Source organism: Calypte anna, chromosome Z (genome assembly GCF_003957555.1).
Source record: "Calypte anna isolate BGI_N300 chromosome Z, bCalAnn1_v1.p, whole genome shotgun sequence".
NCBI classification, from domain to species: Eukaryota; Metazoa; Chordata; class Aves; order Apodiformes; family Trochilidae; genus Calypte; species Calypte anna.
Genome location: NC_044274.1, coordinates 35,692,590 through 35,719,123, shown reverse-complemented (window position 1 = coordinate 35,719,123; position 26,534 = coordinate 35,692,590). Strand labels below are relative to the sequence as shown.

The 26,534-nt window shown below is 37.2% G+C and overlaps 1 protein-coding gene across 5 annotated transcripts in view; it reads right to left on the bottom strand.

The window, feature by feature from the left end:
- TLE1 (TLE family member 1, transcriptional corepressor) overlaps positions 1–26,534 on the bottom strand; it is a 69,416-nt gene that overhangs the window by 34,251 nt on the left and 8,631 nt on the right. For 3 of the 5 annotated variants that reach the window (XM_030466884.1, XM_030466885.1, XM_030466886.1), the window contains exons 5-6: positions 13,312–13,374; positions 12,347–12,421 (exon numbers count right to left, since the gene is read on the bottom strand). In XM_030466884.1, the coding sequence (XP_030322744.1) occupies positions 12,347–12,421; positions 13,312–13,374 (138 nt within the window). Of the gene's footprint in view, positions 1–12,316; positions 12,422–13,311; positions 13,375–26,534 lie in introns of all 5 variants that reach the window. The other 2 variants (XM_030466882.1, XM_030466883.1) reach the window with 1 other exon arrangement.

The window sequence follows — 26,534 nt, the reverse complement described above, 5'->3', positions numbered from 1 at the left end:
TCCCTTCTGACCACAAGTATTCTGTGATTTTCCAGTTGCTTACTATTTTCTCTCAATTTTGTTTTTTAAAAATGTGCTAACTACTACAACCTTAGTTACTACATAATTCCTTTTGAAACATGTTTCTTTTTTTTCATTTATGCCTTCATTTTCTTCTTAACATCCTATAAATGCTCAGATTTTATTCTGATAGATAGGAAGCTAGACTACACCTCAGTAAACAAACCTGTAAGTGGTGACCACTGCATCTCTATCTAATGAGCTGAGAATGGATCTTTGGTCGTTTTGTAGAATTTGTTTGAAAACTATTTTGTGAGCAAGTCATACCTGGCGTACAGGAAGAGAATGTACCTCCAGAACAAAGAAACGGTCTTCAGCAAACCTCTTCTATATATAAGCCATGGGAAATGTCATTTTCTACGTACAACAGATTTAAGTCCCTATAAGGACAGTACTGGGAAAAGCCATCCAAAGCCATATATTTCATACATAAAACATTTGTGAAGCAGTGGCATTATTTAAAAATCCAACTAACTCATGGAAAAATTCTGTTACTTTTTCATGCTTTAGTATAGCATCAAATAGCATCTGTAGGTTTTATTTGTTCTTCATTCCCACATAACCAAAACAAATCAAAACATTAAAAAACCCAAACCCCCACAAAAAAACCCTGAAACTTTTTACTGTGTAAACCAATGTCAGAAAGTAAATATCAAAGTCCGAAGATGAAAACGTTATCTTAAGTTTGTTCTCTGTTATTGTTTTCTATTATGAGAATCTGTTTTAAACTAGTATTAAATTTATGAACAGAAGGCTCTTCCAAATGTTTCACAGTTCCTGTTTCCACTTGTTTAAAAAACATGAACCATGCTAGTAAGTCTCAATTGCACATCAACTTTTCTGAAGGACTAACGGGTTGCATAAATTGCCTCATATAAACCAGAAAATCGATACTATAGTGAGATAAAGGCAGCTCTCCCACACAAGCAGTCCCCAGCATCCTTTTCTCACAAATTAATTTCATCTCTACTGTAAATGAAATAAGGCTGATTTCCCCACTCCACTGATACAGTGATTTTTAAGAACACTAACAAACTAAGCCCCTCTTTCAGTTTAGCAATTAAAAAAAACCTGAATCAGATACAAGACCCTTAGCATGTCCATAATACTCCATGAATCTACTGCAAAACATGAAGCTTATGGTTCTCCAGTAGAATCCTATCTGTTCTCCTTTCTTAACTCTTTTTCCGTTTAATCACTTGATTCCATCCTCTCTGTGTTATGTGCCTGTTTTTCAGAATTCACTTTTAGTCCTGTGCTACAGGATCCTTCTTTCAGAAAAAAGTCTTGTCTCCTCTTCACTCTTCAGAAGCCTCAAAATAGGAGAAACAATGCTGATTTCAACTGGCTCATAAAGACCAATAAATAAATAAATAAAAATAAAATTAATAATAAATAAAGAGACCAATTCAGGCTCTGGTGCTCTCACTACACTTTTCCAATGACATATGCCTATTTCAATATAAGACATATTTATTGTACAGATTTATGCTACACAGTTTGGTCACAGAATACTAAAACTGGCCATCTCCAAAGACTGTTTTGTTGGTTTTTCCCTTGCATTAGAGATTAACTACATTCTTTAATCTTTCTAAAGTAAGGAAAGTTAGCATAAACACTTACAAGGATAATTCTCCATATACTTGCTCTATAAGGATAAAAGTTCGTTTCTGCCTAAAGAAAGAAAAGAAAAACTAGCTGCAGTCATGAAGCTGTCATGCTAACTTCTCTGAAACAAAAACATATATTTATTGATTGGTGTTGTAGTTCAAGATATAATCCAATGCCATAGAAAAATCACAACACAGGAAGATGACAGATTTTGATGTGGGACCAGCAAACTGGTGGCATAGGTGGGTCACCTCCAAAGAGACCACAGAAGGCAACTGAGACAGCCAGCAAGGGTCAAAGCAGCTATACTGGAGCCTGGATCTACCTAGCAAAACTCTGTATTAATTTTTTCATTACGACAGTAGAAAAAAATTTTGAAAGCTCCTCAAAGTCATTACATAAGATATAGAAATACTGAATATATATTTAGCCTGTATTTTAGATTATGTTCTGTAGTTCATGGGGATTTTCTTTTAAACAAGGAAAATGAAGTTTTTCAACACGAGAAACTTGGTTTGGCTTGGTTTTCTATCAGTTTGAATTACATAACCAGTGCCAGCCTACCTACAAGTACAGTATTGTTGTTGAATCACAAGACCCCATTTTTAATTTTAATACTCCATCTAGTTCTGTACTTATAGAACTGAGATACAGATCTTCAGTGCTCCCCGATGTAATGTGAACAGCAACCATAAAAATTATTTCCAAGAGTAGCTTATTAACCATTCATTAGTTCCCACATCCCCACTACAGTTTGCAGATACACAGACAGCAAGGGAGAAATCTTTTTCTAAAAAGCACTAAGCTGAGCAGCAGCTCTAATCTTTGCTGTGCCTTTTTGTCTCACTTAAAACAGCTAGGCTTCTCCACCCTTCCTTCTGGCATTTTGGAGGGCATACCCAGGCACCAGCATTAGAAATATACAAAGACATTATACTTCAGGGCTCTTCACAAAGTCCACTCCTATAAACAGTAATGACAGAACTGGGTGACCCCACCAAAATGATTTGTCTCCACACTCAATGCATGAGCATATTAGCTGTTTTTCCTCTAAAGGAACCAGCAACTCAGCAAAAGTTTAGTGATAACTGTTTAAACGGTATGATTTTTAACATCCCACTGACATAAAGAAAATAATTATATGGTACTTGCCATCATGACTGGCATCTTCACAAGAGCAGATCTAGCACTAGCAGCCTAGCTGTGCTGTTGAACCTCTGCAGATCATCCCACACCAGCAGAGCCCTGCAGTCAGGACACAGGGTATTACCAGCAGATGGAATTCTTACAGTTTGGTGACATCGGCTCCCCAAGGTGCATTAGCACTCTGCTGGTGTAGCTGCATCCAAATAAGGGCTTTTGCCAACACAGGAGTTTTCTTCCCTCCTCAATGCTTTTAGACACTGCCAATCAAACTAAAACTTAGTAGCTTGTACCAAGTGCAGATCCATTGAAGCATGGTTAATGTTTATATCTGCATCTCTGGTGGCATCACAATAAGGAGCCAAGGAACTAAAGCCCTTTTGCTGGCACAACCTTCTATGTACACACACACATATATAACATTTTATATATCATGGATTAAGATATGTATCATGTAGATATCATTAATACAGTCATACACTTACTATTTACTCTTACGTATTACATAGAGAGATTTTTTACACATATATATAAATATACAAAAGTTCTTCTGTGTATTTCTATATGTAACTTTTTCACTGATAGCTATCCATCTGAAAATATGTATTATAGGCCTGGCTTAAGAACATTTTCTGTCTCAAGGGCTTTATAGCAAGAAGAAAACAGAAACAAGTCAGAAGTTCTAAGATTCTCTGTATTAATAACACTAACATTTTTCCTTACGTTGAGTGTTTTTTGTTAGGCTAAATTCTGAAGAAATAAGAGACAAAGAACAAAGCTGAATTTACACTGGGTGAGAAAGACTCAACAACAAAGGAACCAGAGAAGCCTTTATAAGGGACAGATACCACAGGGAAGGAAGGAGTTGAGGGACAAAGTGGAAAAAATTATGCTTATGCAGGAAAACATGTCTTCCCCAAAGGACTTCCCAGACTTTAAAGGAAAGTAGGTCCACATTTTTATTCAAAACCACATTCTAAGTCCTACAGAAGACAACCTTAAATTCTCTTAGTCCAGACAAGAAAGGCTGTTTTTCTAAAACCAGTTACATTCTTCTGAACACTGTCAGTGTCAGTTCAAGAACAAAGCCTTCCTTTAATTTTAGACAAGTACATATTGCTTTCTCTGAAGACTCAGATGCTAGCCTCAGGTCTCTAGAATGAAGCTGTCAGCACACACTGCTTCTGGTTTGCAGAAGCTGCCAGCACATTTTTTTTTTCTGAGGCAACCATCAATTCCTGCTATTACTCACCTTCTAACCTAAAATTTGCCTATTTGGCTTTTTAGCTACTGTTAGTATGCTACTGCCATCCAATGACACTCCAAAAGCTTGTTCCTGCTGCCACAATAGCAAAAAACAACTAGTTCCAGCATGCACCAATTTAGAAATTACTTAAAAGTTATTAGTCTGGGGGATTTTATTACTAGCATATGATTATCTTAAAAGGTATTTATTTTCCTTCGAGGCTCTTTTAGACTCCAGACTTGGTGAACATAAAGATAGTAATAATGGAGCCGAAAGGCTTTTTGGTAAATTAAAATCCAGAAGTACAGTATAGTATTTTAAATCATGATCATCACCTTTTCATTCCAGCTGCTATTAACTAAAGAAAATAAATAAATAAAAATTTAAGATATATCAAAGAATGAAAGATGTGAATCATGAGAAAAACATTAAATTGATTTTTACTGTTCCAAGTCACAACCAGATTCTTGGTAATTACCTGTAGATTCTGTAATACACCCTGCCTATCAAACGATGATCACTTCTGAACATATGCTCAGTAATCCACTTTTTAATCCTTGCCTTAACTACCTCAATGCTATTGCTTGCAAGTGTTCAATTTGAAGTGCCTCAGTTAGATAGTACATTTTAAAAACAATAGTTCGCTGGAAATTAAGTTATACAAGACAGCAACTTTGGTAAATCAGCAAGTATTCAGAAAAAGAATACTGTTCAAAACCAAGGAAATTAACTTTCTCTCCATTCTTTTCCCATCCTCCCACACAGCCCCCATAATCAACAATTTGCCTTTCTCTTCCCCCATGAAAAACATAGTGGGTTGCTGTTTTCTCACACATTTCCAGTGTTTAATATTTACAGTACTCACATCCTCCTATATCTTCCTCCAGCATCTCTGCACTTTCCTACTCCCAGTGACTCTACTTTTTGTCACAGTCACTCAGTTACATGTATATTTTGCCCGTGCATTCCTTATCATTCCTGCCAGCACACTGGCAGGTAACTAACATCAGCGTATCTTTGCTTCTCAAAACTAGGTCTTAGTTTCTTTCAGATCTGTATGTTTCATTCTCTGCGTTTCTCTCTTTTAAATCTAAGTAACTTACACCCTTACATCATTCAATATATAAACTCCCAACACCTTTCTGTATCCCTATTTGTACTGCAGCATAGCTCCATGCTTTGCTTCATGCTTATTTAACTAACTTCTTTGCATTTGATTTTGACTCATGTAGTCCTAGTTGAGTTTCTCTTTTGTTTGGGCCAACTGATTCATTCCTCCTGTCCAACTCCTTCCTCTTGGAAACCTATGATAGACTTCTTTCAACAGGAGCACTGAAGGTCCACATTTTTATCTCAGCCTACATGACTCTTCACCTACCCCAATTCCCATACTTGTCTCCCTTAAAGTATGAATTTAAAAAAATACATTTGTAAGAGAACATATGTTCATCTTTTCAGCTTGTCTCTTCTACTTCATTGATAACTTGGGGAAAAAGTGAACATTAACAAAATCTATCCTCAGACATAGAAAGCTGTTGCGTCTGTACATGCTTTACCCAACAGAGGTGCTTTGAATCACCCTCTTGAGGAAGTAATCCTCTCCTCTGGGATTAAGAGACCTACCTTTTACCTTTTTGTATCAATTACTTTTTTGTATCTATGTATTGATTCTCCTCTGCTTCAACCACTTTCAAAAGCAAACCAGTACTAACATCCACTTGACTTTCTGGTAGACTTTCCACATTCCATTTATTAAAGCTCACGAAAACACTTGCTGTAAATCCATGCCTTAAACCGTACTATTCCAGCATTTCAAGCCATCTTTAGCCCTTTCCATTCCACCAAAACTATTCTTTCTGAACCAGTCTGTTTAACAGACCCATTTGGAGCCAAGTTCTCAAAAAAAAAAAGGAATCATTACTTCACAGCACATTATTTTCCTCTGCTTCTACCTAACCCCTCCTGAAATCATGTTCTCCATTAACTTTCCTGGTCTTCTGCTTACTATTCCACCAGCCACACAGGTTTTTCTAATCTTGCCAGTCCCTACTGCACCTCAGTCAATATGCAGAACAGACTGACTTACAGCTCAACACCATTTCAACATGTACAGTCCCTATTTCCAGCACCTGCTCAGTAGACAGTAATCTAGAAAGTACTACCAACTAAATATTGTTACCTCACATACTCAACTCATCAGAATCTGCCTTCTCTCTCCATCTGCAGTTGCAGATATGTATCCTCAGTTTTGGAAAAAAATGTCATTAGCAAGAGCTCAGCCATCTCCCTTTCACTCCATTCCTGAAAGCTGTTTAGCTTCACAAATGTGTAACTGTACACTGGGTCTCATCTTTGACTTATCTTGGATATTACATCTAGATGTGGAAAGCATCTTTGGTTGATACTATCAACTACATTTTTTTACATTTTACATACCTTCCTCCCAGGTTACCTGTTTTGAGTAGAACAAACTGCCCAAACACATTAAGAACACTTTTTTTTCCAATCAAAACTTAGTGGCACTAGCAATAAAAATCTGATCATTTTGGGGTTATCAGTATTTTGAAAATACTGAGTGCCATGCTGACAAATACCTTTCATACTTTGTTACCCATTTTAAACTTGAAAACTAAGTCTGTAGCCTTTGTATTCTAAAAGCATCTATCTAGATGTGGACATTCTCAGGAAATTAAGTGTTATACAAGACATCAACATTGGTAGTTCACCAAGTATTCTGAAAAAAAAGAAAAAATAACACCATTATTCTACCATTTAATTACAGCTACAATATAGTTTGAAAAAGTAAATATGAAGAATAACAAAAAATATGAAGATGTTGCTACACAAAAGTTCCTATTTTAAAGTCTATCTAGTAATTTAGACTTAGCGTTAGCTAGATCATATTAAAAGTGGAGACACAGTTTCTTGTGCTCACTACATCTCATTTTATTAAATTAATTAAAAAACCTAGGCAATTTTCCCTCCCTCAGCACATAATACAGATTATAGCCAAGGAGGATCTAAAGTAATGCTACAGCTGCTTAGCTCTTCCCTTGCACAAAGTTCTGCATTCGTTTCTGGTCTAGTCTGCATTTCTATTTTATAACGAAACATACAGCCTAGTTATTTATAGGCTTTCTAAGGATTAACTACACGCTCATAAGAATAAACCCTCAAGAGGTTAACCTCATCTTGTTAAGATTCACACACTACAATCCCAGAGATAGCTGGAAACCACATCCAGGAGAGAAAAAATAATCCCACATTTTGTTAATCCTTTAGCCAATCACCTCTTGCAACAGTGGAGAGGCTTCTCAGAGGCCTACAACTCAATCTGTCTCAAGAGTACCATCAATCCAAAAGATACATATTTCACAGAACCATTTGCCACCCGTTTCATAAGGCAAAAATAAGACACACCTTACTACTCATCAGTACACTGAAATCATGCATCTAAAATGCAATACTAAAAAAAAGATTTGGTTTATTGCTTATATTTTCATAGAATCATAGAATCATAGAATTGGCTGGGTTGGAAGGGACCTCAGAGATCATCGAGTCCAACCCTTGAACCACCGTTGCGGTTGCTAGACCATGGCACTGAGTGCCACATCCAGTCTTTTTTTAAATATCTCCAGGGACGGAGAATCCACCACTTCAGTGGGCAGCCCATTCCAATGACGGATCACTCTTTCCGTAAAGAAATTCTTTCTAATATCTAACCTAAACTTCCCCTGGCACAACTTAAGTCCATGCCCTCTTGTCTTGTTGAAAGTTGTTTGGTAAAAGAGCCCAACCCCCACCTGGCTACACCCTCCTTTCAGGGAGTTGTAGAGAGTGATGAGGTCTCCCCTGAGCCGCCTCTTCTTTAGGCTGAACAACCCCAGTTCTCTCAGCCTCTCCTCGTAGGGTCTATGCTCGAGTCCCTTCACCAGCCTGGTTGCCCTCCTTTGGACCTGCTCCAGGACCTCGATATCCTTCCTGAACTGGGGGGCCCAGAACTGGACACAGTACTCAAGGTGTGGCCTCACGAGGGCTGAGTACAGGAGCAGAATCACTTCCTTGGACCTGCTGGCAATGCTGTTCTGGATACAGGCCAGGATGCCATTGGCTTTCTTGGCCACCTGGGCACACTGCTGGCTCATGTTCAGCTTCTTGTCGATCCAGACTCCCAGGTCCTTTTCTGCCTGGCTGCTCTCCAGCCACTCTGTCCCCAGCCTGTAGCGCTGCATGGGGTTGTTGTGGCCAAAGTGCAGGACCCGGCACTTGGCCGTGTTAAACCTCATCCCGTTGGAATCAGCCCAACTCTCCAGTCTGTCCAGGTCCCTCTGCAGAGCCCTCCTGCCTTCTAGTTGATCAACACTCCCCCCCAGCTTAGTGTCGTCTGCGAATTTGCTGATGATGGACTCAATCCCCTCATCTAAATCATCAATGAAGATGTTGAACAGAACTGGGCCCAACACTGATCCCTGGGGGACACCACTAGTGACCGGCCGCCAACTGGATGCAGCCCCGTTCAGCACCACTCTCTGGGCCCGGCCCTCCAGCTAGTTCCTAACCCAGCACAGGGTGCTCCTGTCCAAGCTGCAGGCTGACATTTTTTTCAGGAGGATGCTGTGGGAGACGGTGTCAAAGGCTTTGCTGAAGTCTAGGTAGACCACATCCACAGCCCTCCCCTCATCCACCAGTCGGGTCACCTGATCATAAAAGGAGATCAGGTTGGTCAGGCATGACCTGCCCTTCAAATTAATGTGTTTGCATATTCCACTCACAAAACTACCTAGTTATTGATTAGAAAGTAAATCTAACAAATTTTGAAATTTGGCATTGTTTACCTCTACACAGACATATTTAACTGTCCCTTATACTTCCTAGCATGAACTTTGAGTACCTTTGATTTTTTCAGCCAGATCATATCTCTCAAAAAAAAAAAACCTAAAAACCACAAACTACAAAACGTTTAAGTTAAAAAATTATAACCTACCAAATGCTTTCATATTATCATTTGGATTATCCCTTAGTCTCAATGGTGGACACTGCTTGGAGCTGAAGCTGTGCTAAGAAGTTAACAGGTACACTTTTAAGTAAAGGTTTGTTTTACTATTTACTTAATAAAATTGCTCCTCCGTTCAACTCTAGTATAACAAATATTAAACATTTTTATTTAAAAAACTTAGGAAGAAGGTTGTTTAGCCATACTGTTACCCTGTGACTGGAAGTTAATGCCTTCAAGAACATACAAGAAAAACATAAGGCTACACATATGACTGTTAATAACCAAGTATCATCTACAGTTCTTTCCTGAAATGAGAATTTTAATCAGCAGAGGATTAGCACTGTTTCCAAGCTCTCTGAGTCCAACCATAATACTATTTTTAAAAAATGTGTCAATTCATTCTTTTGTGCATTGGCTTAATGCACACTGATTCCAAAGCCTTGCCTTGGACTTTCCAGGTAAATTATCTGAAAAATCTCAGTTCTGTGAGACCAAGTCCCTACCCTCACAGTCTGTCCTCTAACAAGCTTCCACCTTTTCAACCTTAAATGAAAGTATAAAATAAAGTTAGTTCAAAGTCATCTTGTATTTCAAAACGTTATTGCTGCTAATTAAAAGCTTACTTCCCTTCCAGAATTCATACATGGCCCTGCAGAAACAGGAATTGCTCTGATTCAGGCAAGTTAATTGGTAAACTCTTGAATCATTTGGTGTCAGAAAGCAATGGCATACAGGCAGAAAGGAAGGAGGGAAAGAAGTCAAACCCTGATAGAAATGCAGATTTTATCTAATCAAGAGAAACTCCTCAACTGGACCATCAGCTAGGAAAATGATGAAACCTCCCTCCTACCCTCAAATTTTACTGTACATAAAAATCCTTGGCACTATGATGCCAAGGGAGTACTTTAACTGCATCTTCTACTGCTACAGATTGCTGCAGCCTGTTTGCATTCTGAAAATAAGTTCCACGACCTTTCTTGCTCATAATATATGTCTAAACCGTTAAATTACTATTTCTTTTCTTATCTTGAAAGACACTGGCCTTTAACAGCATGGCCCTTCCATTGTTCTTCACACTAAGTCGGGTCCCAGAACAATACTGACAGCTGCTATCAAACTGGGCTGTGCTCCCTCTCAGTGCAGCTGCCGCTTGTAGCAACAGACAGGCTTCTGATGTGTCCTCCCCTCTGGGGAGAGGGCTTGACATGCTGCGTGCTCAGCGAGGGAAAGCAAAGGTCCACTGAATTGTCAACCCAATTTTATGCCATTCAGATTTTCCAGGATGCATACCATCCCCTTTGAACAATATCAAGCATATGTCAGAGTATGAAACTTACTGTTCAGCACAGGATAATTACTGATCACATAAGACTGTAAAAGATTGCTGTGACATACATCTAATTTTAACATTATGTATATGCATGCATCTACATGGCCCAACACATTCATTTCCTCATTTGCACTTTTGGATTTGTGTGGCACCATTCAGAAGTCTTTCAGAAAACATGGGAAATGATCTCTTCTGGCAAATCTGAAATAAGTTAAAATAAAAGGAGGTAGCTTCTATTCTTCCTTCCAAAGAGCTTTGTACCTCGCCCCCCAAAAAAGTTCTTAATTGCATGTGGTCTTGTAGATCCTATTGCTTTTGACAGACTATACTGCACAAACTTTAAAAAGAGATACATGACAGGATGTGCTACTTAGCCTCAACCAGTTTTGTCAAGTCCAGCAAGAATGTGTTAATACATTTTAACACACTTTTCCATTTACTGAATACGATATACTTTAAAACTAGTTCGTGAAAAAGAGTTTTCCATTTTCACCCTAAAAAGTAACAACTTTTAAAAAGAATGCAAGAACAATTAGTTCTCTAATCTTTGTTAATCAAATACTAAAAATGCACATGTGCTGTACTTCAAAGATGAAACCAGGTATTCATAAAGTAATTCATTACACAAGCAAAGCATAGAGGAGACTGTGACAAATACAGATGCAACTGTGTGGGTTTCTAAGACGTGATTAGCAAATCAACTAAGTAACAGTCAAAATTTGATATGAACGGAAAAACCAGCAGATTTGAAGGGGGGTTATGTTTATGCAAAGCTAATCTGTCAAGTGTAATAAAGCAGCTTGAATAAAATTTAAGCTGAAAATCCACCGAAGATCCCCATTTCAGAGAGGAAAAGCTATTAAAAGGAAATGAAGGTCACCCTCCCAGTTTATTTCACCTAATTGACTGCCAATCGCCTACCACAGGCAAGCCAACTGCAGATCTGCAATTGAGAAACTGATGAAAGAGGAGTTTTCAAGCTGAGGCTCATTCTTTTAATCCTCCCTCACTCCTATTTTTTTTTTCCATCTCCAGTTGGGATGTAATTTTAAGCACAGATGGATTAACTGGTTCCATTGTCTGTAGACGTCATTGGACTATGGCACTGTTAATCCGTACAGCAGCATGTCTAATTATCATTACAAAGTGTCTGAGAGAACTATAAAGACCAGCAGGGCATCTTCTCACAACCAATTAACATAAATTGATAAATGAGTAATTTGAATCCGCTCAAGGCGCTCACATATGAATAAAATCAGAAAGGACTGGTTTTTGTTTCGGCTATTTCTTTCACTTAGTCTGGAAGGGCAGAAAACAGGAGAAATATTCTAGACTTAGTGGCAGGGGAAATGAACTCATGTAGGGGAAGGAATGTATGGTTCAGAAAGTTCATTAATACAAAGCAAATGACTTGTGATTGACAACCAGTCACAGGCAAATAGTATTAACTTATTTCAGCATATTTAGAACTACATACTTGGTGAAAGGCTATTAGAACACTGTGTCAGACAATTAATACTACTTCAAAGGCAAGTGAAGTTTCTTTTCAGTAGCTTGCTAATTTAAAATTCATGAAAGATTCACAAGAAAGAGAAAGAAAGAACAATGAATAGCTGTACAGGCTCCAAGAACTTAAGTGTCACAAAAAGTATGAGGCAAAGGTAATGAGAACAACTGACATACAATACGTACAAATCTGCAACTCTGATAACCATTATATTTCTTGCGGGAAGTTTTGTTCCACATGGTGTTGATGCACAAAATTATGTTATAACAAAGTAAACTACTATCTTTATCTCTGCTAAATCTGTGTGAAGCAAGACAAGCACTTCAGCAGCACTGGGCATCAAAACAGTGTTATCTATCAAAACATTAAGCTCATTTTAAAAAAAAAGAAAAGCAGAAATATATGAAAGCAAGTTATACACACTGTAGGAGGTAGACCTGGAAGGCCACGTACCCCGATGATGGCATTCAGTTCAGCCATGGTCACTTGTTTGGCACGTTCTACAGCTTGGGCCACTTGCTGCTGATGCTATTAAAAGAAAAAGGGGTATAGGGATTAATTTGTATTAAAATATTGACTGCACCAAATCAAACCAACCTTACAAACAGCTGAATGACCAGTTTGTCTGCAGAAGCTCTGGCTACCTATTGTAAGAATCTTTCAAGTAAAAGGTAACAGTGCTCTATTTCTCACCTATTCAGAAGCAGACAAGAGCCATCTCATCTCTTACTACATGCCACTTTAACATTAATTTGCTGGCAAATGAATAATGAGTTTCTAATTAAGTTGACAGGACAATAATGTCAAATTCACATTACTGCCAATTTTAACTTTTATACACTCTACACACACACAGCACAACCTACTGAAATTTCAAAGAGGGAAAAGAAGTGCTTCATTGAACTCAACAGGAATTACAAATACTCTGAAAACTGCAGATTGAAAAGGTATATCCACACTAGCAGGCTTCAAAATGTAACAGCAGCTTGCCCATTAAAACCAGATAAAGGTTTGTAACCTTAAGCAGAGTTTTGCGTCTGAGCTAACTACTCACCTTTTACACTTAAAACTTGATACAGGTTATGTAGAAAAAAACCTGCATCCTTATTTTACTAGATTTGTATTCGACATGAGAATATCTAATAATTAATCACCATTATTAAAAATTAAAGTATTTTGTTGCATTGGTAATATTTTACAGATTCCGACTCTTCACAGGCAATGAATGAGGGTGAACCATTGTCACTAATTTGAACTCAGATTTGTTAGACCAAATTAGCAGGGGGTTTGTATACTTCAGCTGTAACAGATGTTCCTTACACATGTGTATTGTGATAAAATTAACATCTTAAAGCTAGCTAATTTGCAAACAGAAAAGCAACATAATTGCACTTTAACAGCTGAACAGTTTTACTTACTTCCTGAGACAAAAATGGGATGACCTGTGCACAAATTGTATTCAATCTCTTGGCGATTTCTGTCTATAGAGGAAAAGTATTGTGATTAAAACTGGTTTGGTGCTGTATATCAACTAATATATAGAATTACATTAAGTTCCCACAGTAAAGAAACTAACAAAAAATCCACATCCTAATACTACTGCAAATATAGATAGTTAATATGTAAACCCATATGAGGACAGATTTAGTTAGCTGCCCTAGAACATCTGCCATGTCTAAAGCACCTAATTTGTATACACATTAAGGCACAAATCTGGTCCTCGTACATAGCTCATTAACAGGTAAGGCATTCTTGAAAACCATTAACTCCAAAATAAATCCTTTTAAAAGATACATTTATTATTACTCAGATTATCAAGAAGCGTAACATGACAGGCATAGAGAAAAAATGTTTCTTTCATGATCAATTTTATCTGCCTATTAGAAGGTAAAATTAGTTTTACTGACAGAAACACACCATTGGGAGCACAAAAGAAATACCGAAACAAAAGCAAGGCAGAATGGAGGCAAAAGGTATAGATTTCTAAAACATCCATATTCAGAGAGAATTTAAGCAATGCAGACAAGGGAAAGAACTGGATCAGAAAATGGGTACTCAGTAACAGCAAATTAGTGAAACCATGAGTAACAGGAGAACAATAAGGCTGGGATCCAGCAGAGGACAGAACAACCCTTCACTGAAAGCAGCAGACAAGTCTCTAGCAGGAGAGAGTGTTGGAGTTCCACTTTTTGACAGCTTTATGTATCTCCCACTTCTTTATCTCCCAGTTTAGGCACACTAACTTGAACACAAGATTTCAGGTGGTGTACAGGGACCTTCTTCTCTCATTATGTAGTCTTACCTGTGCTTACAGCTTTTCAGCCCGATGTATCTACCATTCAGACCCACCATTATAATTAACCCTCAAGAAACTTGCACAGCTCCTACAGTTTTCCTTAGAAACATTTTCTGCACTTAGCACCGCTGCACAAAATCAAGATTAGCATCCAGATGTAAACACAAAACACTCTGAACAGCTCTTGTCAGTCTCTGTCACATCATTAGTCATATTGATACTTCTGGGGGGGCTTATTCTTAGTGTTGTACAGTTGTTTGTTTGTTTTTCTCCTTTGCTGCTGAAAATCAGAAAATCTTTCATGGAACTACATACATAAACGTAAGAAAAGATAAACTCTTTGAAAGAAATCGGATGAAGACTGCTAACTCAACTGCCAAGCCTTCCCATCATGCTATGTTTTAGGAAGACACCACAACATGCTAATCTCTGTACATCAGTCAAGCAGCAATCAGGATACAAAAGCCACCCTCTGATCTTTTGTGTCTCAGGAGACATGTGGCAAGCTTTAACGACTCTGACAGACACTGAGGAAATACTTGGTAGAACTGATACTTGTAAAATCACCAGGTGTCTCTGATATAAACGGACCCAAATCTGATGGTTTAAAACACCCACTCTAAAATTCTACAGAGCCAAGAGTCTCCCGAAACAGTTCTGGTATGATTTCTTCCTGGGACAAAGATGTTCCCCTTCTATAAGGGAAACAAAATGACAGATGCTTTACAGTAAACCCCTCTGCCCCTGCAACAAGGGACATAAGCATAGACAGCAACAAGCAGCTATGATCTCAGACAGTTTCACAGCAGTTTGGTTCTGTTTTGTTTGGGCAACAACCATAAAATACCCATCATTCTGTGAGTGGCCTTTAGGACCGGTGCTATATACATATCAGCAAAGGCAATACAAGGAAATCCACTTAACTGTTACAACTTATCAGACTTAACTATTGCCAAATCCATTGGTATTTCCAGTGTCTGTCAAGAAGAAAGGGGGAAAAAAAGCAAGAAAACACAATTTTGAGGATTTATGTAATACAGGGCATTTTTTCACATACCTAGCATGTCTCTCTAGAAAGTAAGGTATATCAGACATGGAAAGGAAGTCTTTTACCTCAAAAATGTAATTCTCTGATGCTAAAATAAGATGTTTAGGGTCCAAAAAGTTAAATGCCCTATAACAATGGGATTACCTTTGTTTTCAAGACAGAAGCCACAATGAATCATAGTATGACATAGCGGGGAAAGAAAGAAGTAAAATAAAATAATTTGGTTTTTACTGAAAAGTTCTTTTGACTGTATGACCTACACATAAATCTCCCTATTCTGCAGTATGTATCTGAGCTTCTCTGTAATAATGTAGCTTACAGGACAGCACACAGTAAGACAAGAGAACACAACGTCACACAGTAACTACCAGTCCCAATGAAGGTCAATTAGAATTTAAATTTGCACTTATTTTATTGAAAAAAGGGGCATAATCATCTTTCTCTTTTTCCTATTTTAAAATTATTGTCTCTATACTATCATAACTTACTTTATATAGGAACTAAAAAAAAAAAAAAGGATTCTTCAGAGTTTGTCTTTACCAAAGAAGGACAACATTAAAGACCATATATGAACAGTATCCTTAACATTCATACACAATGCTACATAACCTGAACCATGCATGCCAGAAGTCTGACATCTGTCACTACTGCTAAAAGTGCAAATTAAGAGACTTTAAAATGAACAAAAATTGAAGAGTATTCATATTTTGTAGCAAAAGCCTTATATTTTAGAAGATACTTTGCCAACTAGCCTATTTCCCATACATAATTTTTAAAAGTACTTGAAAATTATTTATCTAATTTGGTAGTTCGTACATCTCCTGTTTGCTGTCCTCGTATGTTTAGTTAAAACTATCCTTAGTCACAAACACTTAAAAATTAATTTTGTTCTCAACTAAGATTTTAATGCATAATTCAACTAATCCTTCCTATCCGGAGTTGCAAGAGGTTATTTGCAGAACTGAGAAATGGGAACTTTCATCCCTTTAAGTACAAATCTACCTGCTCAAAAGGTAATGTCTGTTCACCTATCCAAGCAAAATATCTTTGAGTATATATGTACACACGTGTGTATATATAAATCAACTCTTGAAAGAAAAAACCTTTTCTGGAGGAGTCTAGGAGAGCTTCGTTAATAAAGACTAGACATCAGTAATTGGTGTCATTAGATTGAGCTAAATATTCCACATTTGGGTCTCATATATTTCAAAGTCTTAGAAGAGAGGTACCAGTTACTTCTAGAGGCCACCCAATATAGTATAGTTATTATCTAACCACCCATCTTGACACATGTAAAGCAGTCAGAAGAATCAGTAAACAATGAAAATTTTGCTTAAAGCTGCTGGAGTATAGACAAACATGGCTAATTGCCCACGTTCTTTGGCTCTGTGGTAAAGCAGACTGTAGAAGCTTGCATTGCTTATGAAAGCCCTCCTAGCTCTATGGCAGCTCTTAGCAAAGCATCTGAAGTGCTTTTAATTGCTTGTGTTCTTAATGCAGAGCCTCTTGAATACATTCATTTTTAATAGAGGACATGAGTGTGGGACCCATCAAACAATGACAAAACTACATCATTCACTGGTTCTTGCTGCTGTAATGATTGTCTTTTGATTTATTTGCAGATGATGAGCTTGTCAGACCCCTGACTGAAGTGCAGCCCTCTTTTCTGAAGTATCATTAAAAATTAACATGAAGGAATTCAGCTGCATTTTGTAAAATTAAGTTGAGTCAATGAATTTTTTTCTTCAATCATGTAATCTTCTTGCCTCCATTCCATTTAATTAAGGATTTAAATATTTTGACCTAATCATTGCCAAATTCAAGTGCTGGTACTTAAGTTTGTCTCTTGCTAATTCTTAACATTAATGGCAAAAAACAAAGAAGCCAGACTAGTTACTAAATAGAATACACATTTAAGATATATTACTAACCAGTTAAGAAAGAGCTTCTATATAGCATTTTGTTTTTTTCCCTTCTGCATTTTTTAAAAAAAGTGCTGAAGTGTTTTCTCCTACAGTAGTCTGTTCCGCACTATTTTGCATTGACTGCCAGTACTGTCCAAAGCACCATGTAAGATAACATACTTAAATCAACATAATTTCTAAATAACTACACATTTTTTGCACTAGGTTGAAAATAAGGATGTCTAATGCAAGTATCCAAACTATAACTGTATTTCTCACCACACCAAAATGCCATGAGAATTTTAATACTAACACTAGAACATCTAACCTACAGAAACCAGCACTCTCACTTTTAAGTGGAGAACATAGCCTTTGTCTGGAGAAAATTAGTTAATCAACTTTCAGATTCAGAGGTTTCAGCTTCAACTTTGCTCCAGTGTGTACTATACATGTCCCAGTACAGACTTTACCCATAGCATCCATGGTAATTTAAAGCAAAAATTAAAACTTGACACATTATTTTTAACAATCAGTTGTATCGTGACAACTGCTCTATTATTTCTCCAAGCTGTCCAGACCTAACTATAAAAAAAATACTCAGCCAAAAATGTCCATTTTAAGTCAAAAGCTTGTAACTCTTTTTTTGCAAACTGCACTTTTCTGTATCACTAAGGTAGATCAGTACCTGAAAGCAATCTATTACCACTGGCTTATGTATTCTCATTCATTACATTTTTATTTTCTTCAGTTATTTCAGCCCAATTATGAGAATCACTTTTGTCATTATGTTGGAAAGAAGACAGCTTTTAGGAATAACACAATTAAAAAACAAGTAAGAAAACTCAAAGTTGTAACACCACCAAAACCAGCATGCCCCAATCCACTCATTTAAAGCAGAAGAATCGGAGAATCAGCCCTTAATGTACAAAAAAGACCATGCTGTTAAATCACATTCACAAAAGCTTTAGAAATTAATTCTTAAGTGCTCTCACACTTACACTTTCAACACGTAGAAAGCCAAGCAAAACACTGAACTCCTTCTGCAAGAACAGAATGGACTGCCTGCCATTTACAGTATGTAACACAGTATTCCACTGGGGAACAAAGGTCAATGTTGCACTTTTGGTCATTACTGAATCATGGGATATGAAGAAAATTGAAGGCTATGAAAATGCTGCAAATGGCTTGACCTCAGACCAATTTCATCTCCATCTGTCAAACAGATATGTGGATAAAAGCCCCCTTTATGGACATGCTTCACCATTTTTTTAACCCCTGTTGCAAACCAGATATCAATTGAATTCTACATCTTGAGCCAAGATTAGTACCCATTAAACGAAATATATTCAGATTTTCATTTTTCCAGCAGAATCATTGAAACAAGCAGTACATGTACAATGATGAAGCCATTATTCTTTTTGTGATTGAGATCTTCTAGGACAACAAAAAGTACACGTTCACAGACCAATTGCAAAAAAAGACACATTTCACTGTGGTTAGCTGTCTACACGCTGGGTTAGAACTTTACTACAGAAAGACTCAAACACTTGCTAAAATTTGTCACTTAGAATTCAGAAGTTGAAGGTATAATTAAATGCCAGTATTTAAATATTCAAACGCCTTAAATTAAATGATTAAGACTATCATTCAATGGATTTTATTGAATCCACATTGAGCAACAAGATACATATATATTATTGATGCCCTTTTATTTAAAACTAATAAGCTACAATCTGTTTTGGCAATGGCTGCAAAATGGAAAAAATAAAGGCAACATGCCATTTAAATGTTTAGGCCCCCACAGCATATCAATGTCAAACAACAGTGTGTCAAGCTAAGATTCAATTCAGGTAAGTGCCACTGCCAAATATTCCTGTTCCCAGACGTGCTTTAAGATTATTTTATTGCTCAAAATTTAATTTGTTCCAACTCGCATCTCCATGACAACGCTGGCTAACCCTGCAAATCATTTGGGTAATTGGATATCTTATCTTTCTATTGCTCTCAAATCGAGTAATTCTGCTAGCACTGCAGCAGCCAATCAAATTTACAGGCCTCCCGAGTAAAAGACTCACACAAGTAGCCACATTCATCTCCTCTTTAGTGCCATTTTAACCACCCTGCAACAACTGTGGAAGTTGGCCTTCAAGCTCTATTTTAAATCATAAACACTGTCATTACTGATATTCTCACCAATAGGATGGAGTGGGAAGGTTTATTCACAAAAGATACATGAAATTCAATCTGACAAGCAGCAACGGGTAGTGTTCATTTCAGAGAGAGGAACTATCTCTGTATTTTGGGCGTAACTGTCAGTTTAACATGATGTATCTTTAACATGATGTATCATTAACAAACACAGCTTTTCCTCTGCCTCACATTTGTACCACTCATTTTAGTTACGAGGCGAGCCACCCACAAGAAAATTATATTAAAATCCCAGAAGACTGGCATAAAAAAATCTTTAGCTATGAAAAAAAAAACCAAAACAAAAACAACACCATATTGTAAGTGGGAGTGGAGAGAGGAAGAAGTACCAGAAATATTAGCAGAATAAAAGCTTAGAATCATAAAGCTACATAATGCTAGAAAGCTTCCAAAGTGAAATTAGTATTTTTTTTAATTCAGTACCTAAAGTACATTTATCTGAGTCCTCTCAGATGACAGTTTAAATTACAGAAAGGTCACAATAATGCAAGCATAAGCTACATATGATGTACAAGTCAACAGCTACATTTGCCAAACATCTACTACAGATTTGGACTTCATTCAGCTGTAAAGTGAAATGACTGGATATATTTCAGATGTCTAATTTCAATGCTTTCTGTAATAATAGAGAGAGGCTGCTGTGTAGCTCTCAATGAACCACTGTACACAAGTGCCCATCCCACTTGCAGCTATAAATCCTGTTGAACCAAAGCCAACTGGCAACAAAGAAGCTGTTGTCAGGACCTCTAAGTGCTCCTTTCACATATCTTCACTGTGTCAAGACTCTTCTTAAACTTGGCTAAAGAGGACAGTTATCACATTTCTCCCTTAATCTAACTTGAGCCCATCTTGGTCAAGTACTCACAACAACAGAAAGTGTGTTTACCCAAATTTTAGTTCCACAGAGAAGTTTTCATGCATAAGCTAACATTCAATACAAACAGAAGTATTTAAATCTCTGAAGTAAGAACAAAGCTTTATTTTACTTTAAAGTTGTTTTCCAGCAAAGTTTCCACTTTTACTTAGATTCCATGAGGTGCTGAGGAAGTCAGAAGCTGACTCCAATCCAGAAGAGGTCTTGCCAACTTCGCTTACAAAGGCACACATTTTTGAGCCAGGTTGGAGACATCTGTCCAACATCTCAACTGACTGGTCAAGCAGAAAACATCACTATAAGGAGGAGAGAAAGGGCCAGCCTAGTAGGCCACCACACCAACAAGTTAAATAGGCTGACCAAAGGCATCCATCAGATAGCAAACCAGCTGAATACCAGGAAAACCTCCCTGAGAGTAGAGGTTTTACGTGGAAACTAAGAGGTTTTACATGGATGAATTCCCTCTCTTCCCAAAAGACTGTACTCTTGTGTGTTGTTATGATGCTCTAGAAGAACCAGAGTCTATAAAATCATCCAGCAGTTTGTATTCTTACTTTTAAGAACATTAAGAGCTTAGTTTACTCTGGACAACTGAGCAACACTACCCAAGAACAAGGAGGAAATAAAAAAAAGATAAAAAGAAAGTAGGCACAAAAAGAGGAGCTTATCTGTAACTGCTAGATACCTATCAGATGTAAATGGCTTTTCATGTAATTTAGGACATTATTTTAAAACTGATTCCTATTTTACAAGCCACATCCAAATCTCTGCATACATCCTCAAAGAAATTGCACACTAAGCCACTTTACTGAGGTGGCAGTAGAAGTCAGAGATCCTGCATAGCCTGAGAAGTACCTCAAACCACACAGTTTCTAAAAATCACAGCATAAAGTGTCTCAAGCCAAGCATTTATGTTTACAGAATGCAAGTTAACAACAAAGCTCACTGTCAGGATTCAATCTTTCCCAACATTCAGCTAGGACTATGACTACAATCTGGACCTGATTAGAACAGTAGGCATATCATCCAACAAAAACAAGACTTGCTAGGACAAGAGTGTGAAATATGGGGGAAAAATTCAGTAAGCTACATTCAACAGGACTTCAGAAATAACTGCTAAGTTAAATTTATGAAGATGTGTGCAATTTTGTATCTTAAATGTTACAATTTAACATGTATTCCATTTTACAATACTTAATATATTCCCAGACCATATTAAAAAAATCTGTCAAGTTAGAGAAACAATTTAAGGTCTTAAAAGGTGTCTGTATCAATGCGCCAGGTGCCATCAGGCGACTTGCTAATGAACAACAAGTTGTTAATTAACAACTCTCTTGTTAGCAGCTAGCAGAATTGCTCACCACACACACTTTCAACAGAAGTTTCGGCACATGTCATTTAAGTTTCTTTCCAATCTTATTATTTTTTATGTATGCAAATATATAAACACACAAACACTTACAATATTCTAATGCTCACAGTAGAAAAAAAATTAGTAAAGAAACCATCTAAGTACAGTGTAAGAAAGAAAAAGTTATTGAATCTTTCCAAACAGAAACTAATCTGACTGAGACTGACAATTACTGCAGTTTACCATCATTGGGACAGGAAGAAAGAATGAAAAAGTCAGTAAGACTTGAGGAAAGCAAATGCCAACTGGTAAGATCATCTTTACATGACCTGTTACTGAGAAGGAAGAAAAAATGGCATTACAGAGACCTGACATTTTCTTTATGAAACAGCATAAGCAACAAGGATGTGTGTTAATACATATGACAACAGAAGAAGATGAGCAAAACATACAGGAAGTGGAAAGGAGGTCAGATGAGGCAGTACAAATTCACACAGCACAAGCACCTCTTTTTGTAACCACATGCCGCTAATAAGAGATAGATAGATAAAGCTACTGCTCTGTGGGTTGAAATTGCCAGAGGATAACAACAACAGCAACAAAAAAGGTTCAATACCTGAATTAGAAAAGTGAGGATATGGTCAAAGGACACAAAGAAGGCCAAAAAAACATTATGTATTTTTGTATCCACCTTAGCTATGCAAAATCATTAATAACCCCATAATAAATATAAATTACTAGTTTCATAAGGCCAACACTGCAGCTTGAACAGGAAAGGAACAGATCAAAGCATTCCAAGTAAAATGTCTTCAAATTCATTAGGTTTGAAGTAAAAAGAGCACATTAATGAGACTGAGCAGCTGGTGGACACCTTGCAGACCTGCAAATGTCAAAGGGATCGGCAACTATGAAAGGACAGTGTCTTACAGACAGAAAATAGCAAATTTAAGGACCAAGGACACTTCAGCTTAATTATAATTCTTCTAGGTTTAGGGCATTAAAAAAAACTCTTGTCCCTAAACATGTAGGTGAAACATGGACATAAATCACAACTCAGAAGTATTTTTCAGCAGTGAACAATACCTGAATTATTCAGTGTCCAAAATGGTAATGTAATTATGGCTCAGAGAGGTAGACATTAATGTCTTTGCAAAGAATTTGACATTCAGAGCAACACAAAAAGCACAGCTCAACTAAAACTTCATGGGGACAAGTACAAAATTGCTTGGTGATTTAACCATGTATGAATACATCCTTCTCTTCTGCAAATTAGGAAGTTCTACATGCATGATAGGTCCAGTATTTTTTCAGTAGTTCCCACTAACAAGCATAAAGATCTCTTCATTTGCCCTAATCCCTAATTTGAAGAGAGCTTCAAGCTGAGAAAGACAGAATATGCTGGAGAATAGCTTCAGAACTCACTTTGCACTGAATGGAAAAATGGACTATAAAGGAAAAAGAATAGGGATAAATAGGGATAAAAGACCATAGCTTGCCTAAGCAGGAACATAAAGGAAAAGGAAATAATGGGCCAGGAAGGAATCTCTCGGTCACAGCAGATCAGAAGTTTAACACAAGTCAAAAGCATGCTGTTGTAAAAAAGGCTGCCACCACAGTAAGCCATACACTAAGTAAACCTTCTATGCAACTCAGCTCAGCATTTCCTCCCCTGGAGGACTGCACTTATCTCAGGCACTGTACTTCAACTGCACAACAACATTCAGAGAATCAACATTAGATTGCAGAGGTATACAAAATGCTTCTGCAAGGCAGTGGAATGATCAGCTTTATCTATCCAGAATGAGGAAAGTGCACAGAAAAGAGCTGAAACTACAAACAAAAAGATTCAAGTTGTAACTGAAGAAGCACTTTAAAAGTACTCTGCTACCTGGAGAGCTCACAAATTGCCACTAACTATGAAGACTTTCCTAACAGAAAAGACAAGCAAACTACCAGAAAGTGGTACAGCTGATCCTGTTGGGACACAGGGAAGCACTAGGTCCTTTCTAGTGCTATGAGTCTACACTTCATTTTTCAGTTTAAAGAAACTACCTAAACACTTCCCATAGGTCTTGTTACTTAAAGATTCTGTGTTTGCTTAACTTGCAATCTATGTCCATCATTTGAGGCCACAGACAGCTAGCTGCCTGTGAAGTAATATCTGGAAACCTTATAACCAGATACAAAAATAGAAATTCAGAATTACTTCACACCCAAACTTGCATATGAAGAGAGTGATAAAAGTTTAAAGTGTGGTTTGGTTTTTTGGTTGTGTTTTTTTGGTTTTGTTTTTTAACAAAACAAAAAAACTCATAGTTTGTTCTAAATGGAAACTATAGTGGCAACAGCACAAAAGAATGACCTATTACTTATTTTTCCCAAGAAATTCGCTGCATACTCTCCCCACAGGGATTTAATTCAAACTGTTAAGTTTAAAAAAAAATTCAGAACATCGCACCATGAAGCAGACAGGATAGGAATTCAGGGGTTTTAGAACACTGAAGGACAATTTCATAAACAGGCAGATTTCCACTAAAACCCCAGCAGGTTCAGGTATCCTATCCTTTCACTAACCTAACAAAAGTAGGTTTCTTCATAAACTTAATACTAATTCAAGATGCAGCTGAACAACCGTACCTATTCTTGCTCCTTTCTCCAAAACTGAAAGCCATCTTTTTGGTCCTGCTTGCTAATCCATACAAGCCTTTTAAATGGCACAAATAGAGAAAGCAGCATTTTGTTCTCTAGATCAATTTTATCCTCAGCCATCAACTAGATGTTCCAACAGAGAAAGAACAGTCCTTCCCTTCTAATTCAAAAATCCATACTACCATTGCCCTTGCAAACTGCTAAACAAGCAGTATTGGCAATTCACTTGTGTTCTGTAATATATTTACTGCAAATCCCAACGGCTTGCCTTCTAGTGCAGTTTTCTATTGTGTCTGTTCTTGTCAATGCACTGACTGGTCACCTTACAAGTTAGTTGCTTTGACCAACTGTTTACACAAACATCAAAAACCTTCAAGAGGAGTAAAAAGAAGACTAAACAGAAAAAAAAGAACATCCTTCCTACTACGGAACAGAATCAAAAAAAGCCCCAAAACAACAAAACTTAACAAAACAAAAACCTACACCAAAACAGAGATTAACTTCAGTTTTCACTTTTGTTATCACATAGCTAAAAGGATAGTTAACTCTTCAGATCACTAAAGAAGTAGAATATTTCCAGATAAGCAGGCCTGACACAAAGCTTACCCAAAACCCCTCAAAGAGTTTTAGTCTGTAATTTAATTATCTGTGCCAAGTTAGTCACAGATCTGACAAACAACAAGATAAGGTGAGAGCAACTCAGCCCAATTAAAGGTCAGTCTCTTCTTAAACACTGTGCAATTTAGCATTAGCCACACAATACTATTATCATTACAAAAAGTTCAGTGAAACATACCAAAGTGAATAATTTCCTGAACTATTTTTCCCATACTGGAAAGTATAACTAGGCTTGCAAACAACTAAAATAATGCTCAGCACTTACAAAGTTAAAATACTACTACCCTATGAAATAATGCTATAAACCTTTTTCTATTTTAACCTCACTTAAACATGCTGTGTTTATGGTTCCAAGCAAGACAATTCAACATTGGTTTGTACCAGCCTTGACACAGCAACATGGTGGGCTGCATTTTTAAATATCAAAGTACATGCATCATGAGGCTTTCTTTTGAAAGAGACAATGCCAAACAACTAATTTTTAAACCTGGTCAGATTTAAACTATAGTTCAGTTAAGAATAAACTCTATTTCAACAAAGCTCTAACCCACTCTTTGATCATCTCCAGTGGTATACCATGAACAGGTGACCAGTGGAGTTTCACAGGGGCCTTTACTGCAATCTGTTTTATGAACATGTTCAGTAGAGCAGCCTGGAAAAGACGGCAACAAGCAAGTAAAAAAGCCTGCTCCATGAGAGAATTCAAAGTAGAACAGTGACTGAAGAACTGCAAAGACACCTTATAAATCTATATAAATAAAATTTATGCACACTGGGAGTAGCCACCCCTACCCTCACTGTAAAATGATGGCTCATGAGCTTCTAATCATCATTCATGAACAAGAACTCAAATGTGGAATGTGACTCCAGCAGTCTAGCATTTCATGGCAGACATGAGAAATCAGATATTGGGAACTTTACTACATAATAAAACATAAAAAAATTGAAAGGAGGGGAAAAATAAACAAAACAAGAATAATATCCAGAAAACAGATTTGCATAATAATAGAAATCTCTGGTTTACCCGCACCCTGAAAACTGCACGTATTTCTAGTCCCCATCATTTCAACAGGCTAAGTTTAATCCAAAAATGTTTGTGGGAAAAGAAAGGAAAATAATCAAAGCAAGCTACACAATTCTGCAGGCTGGGACTGCTCAACCTGCAAAGGAGTCAGCAGAGATATATTATGATAGAGATATAAAATTTTAAGTGCATTGACTTTGTACCTATTCCGAGAACAAACAAGATTGTGGAAACCAGGTTCAAAGCAAAGAAAGGTTTATTTTTGACCAACACCTGGGACAACTTCCTATCCACAACAGCAGCACCAGGGAGGAAACAGAAGATTTTCAGAAGAGATCACAGGTGTCCTGGAGGACAAGTTGAATACACATCAGCCCCACAACCTTGTCCTGATGAAGGATACACCTCATACTAGGATGCAGTAGTATGACTGAAACCAGCTGACTGATTATAATAACTTGTTCCCATTTATGTTCTCTTTGTTTGGCAAAAAAGAAAGATGTTGCCAAGCTGAAGCAAGCCGAAGTGACACAAGGAGGATGATCAGGCAAACAGAGCTCACAACATAGGAGGGAAAAGTTCAGTTTGTTTAGTTTCAAGAAGAGGATGAATTAGATAAGAGAGCTGATCGCTGACAGAGGTCATGCGGGAGAAGACCAAGACAGACTC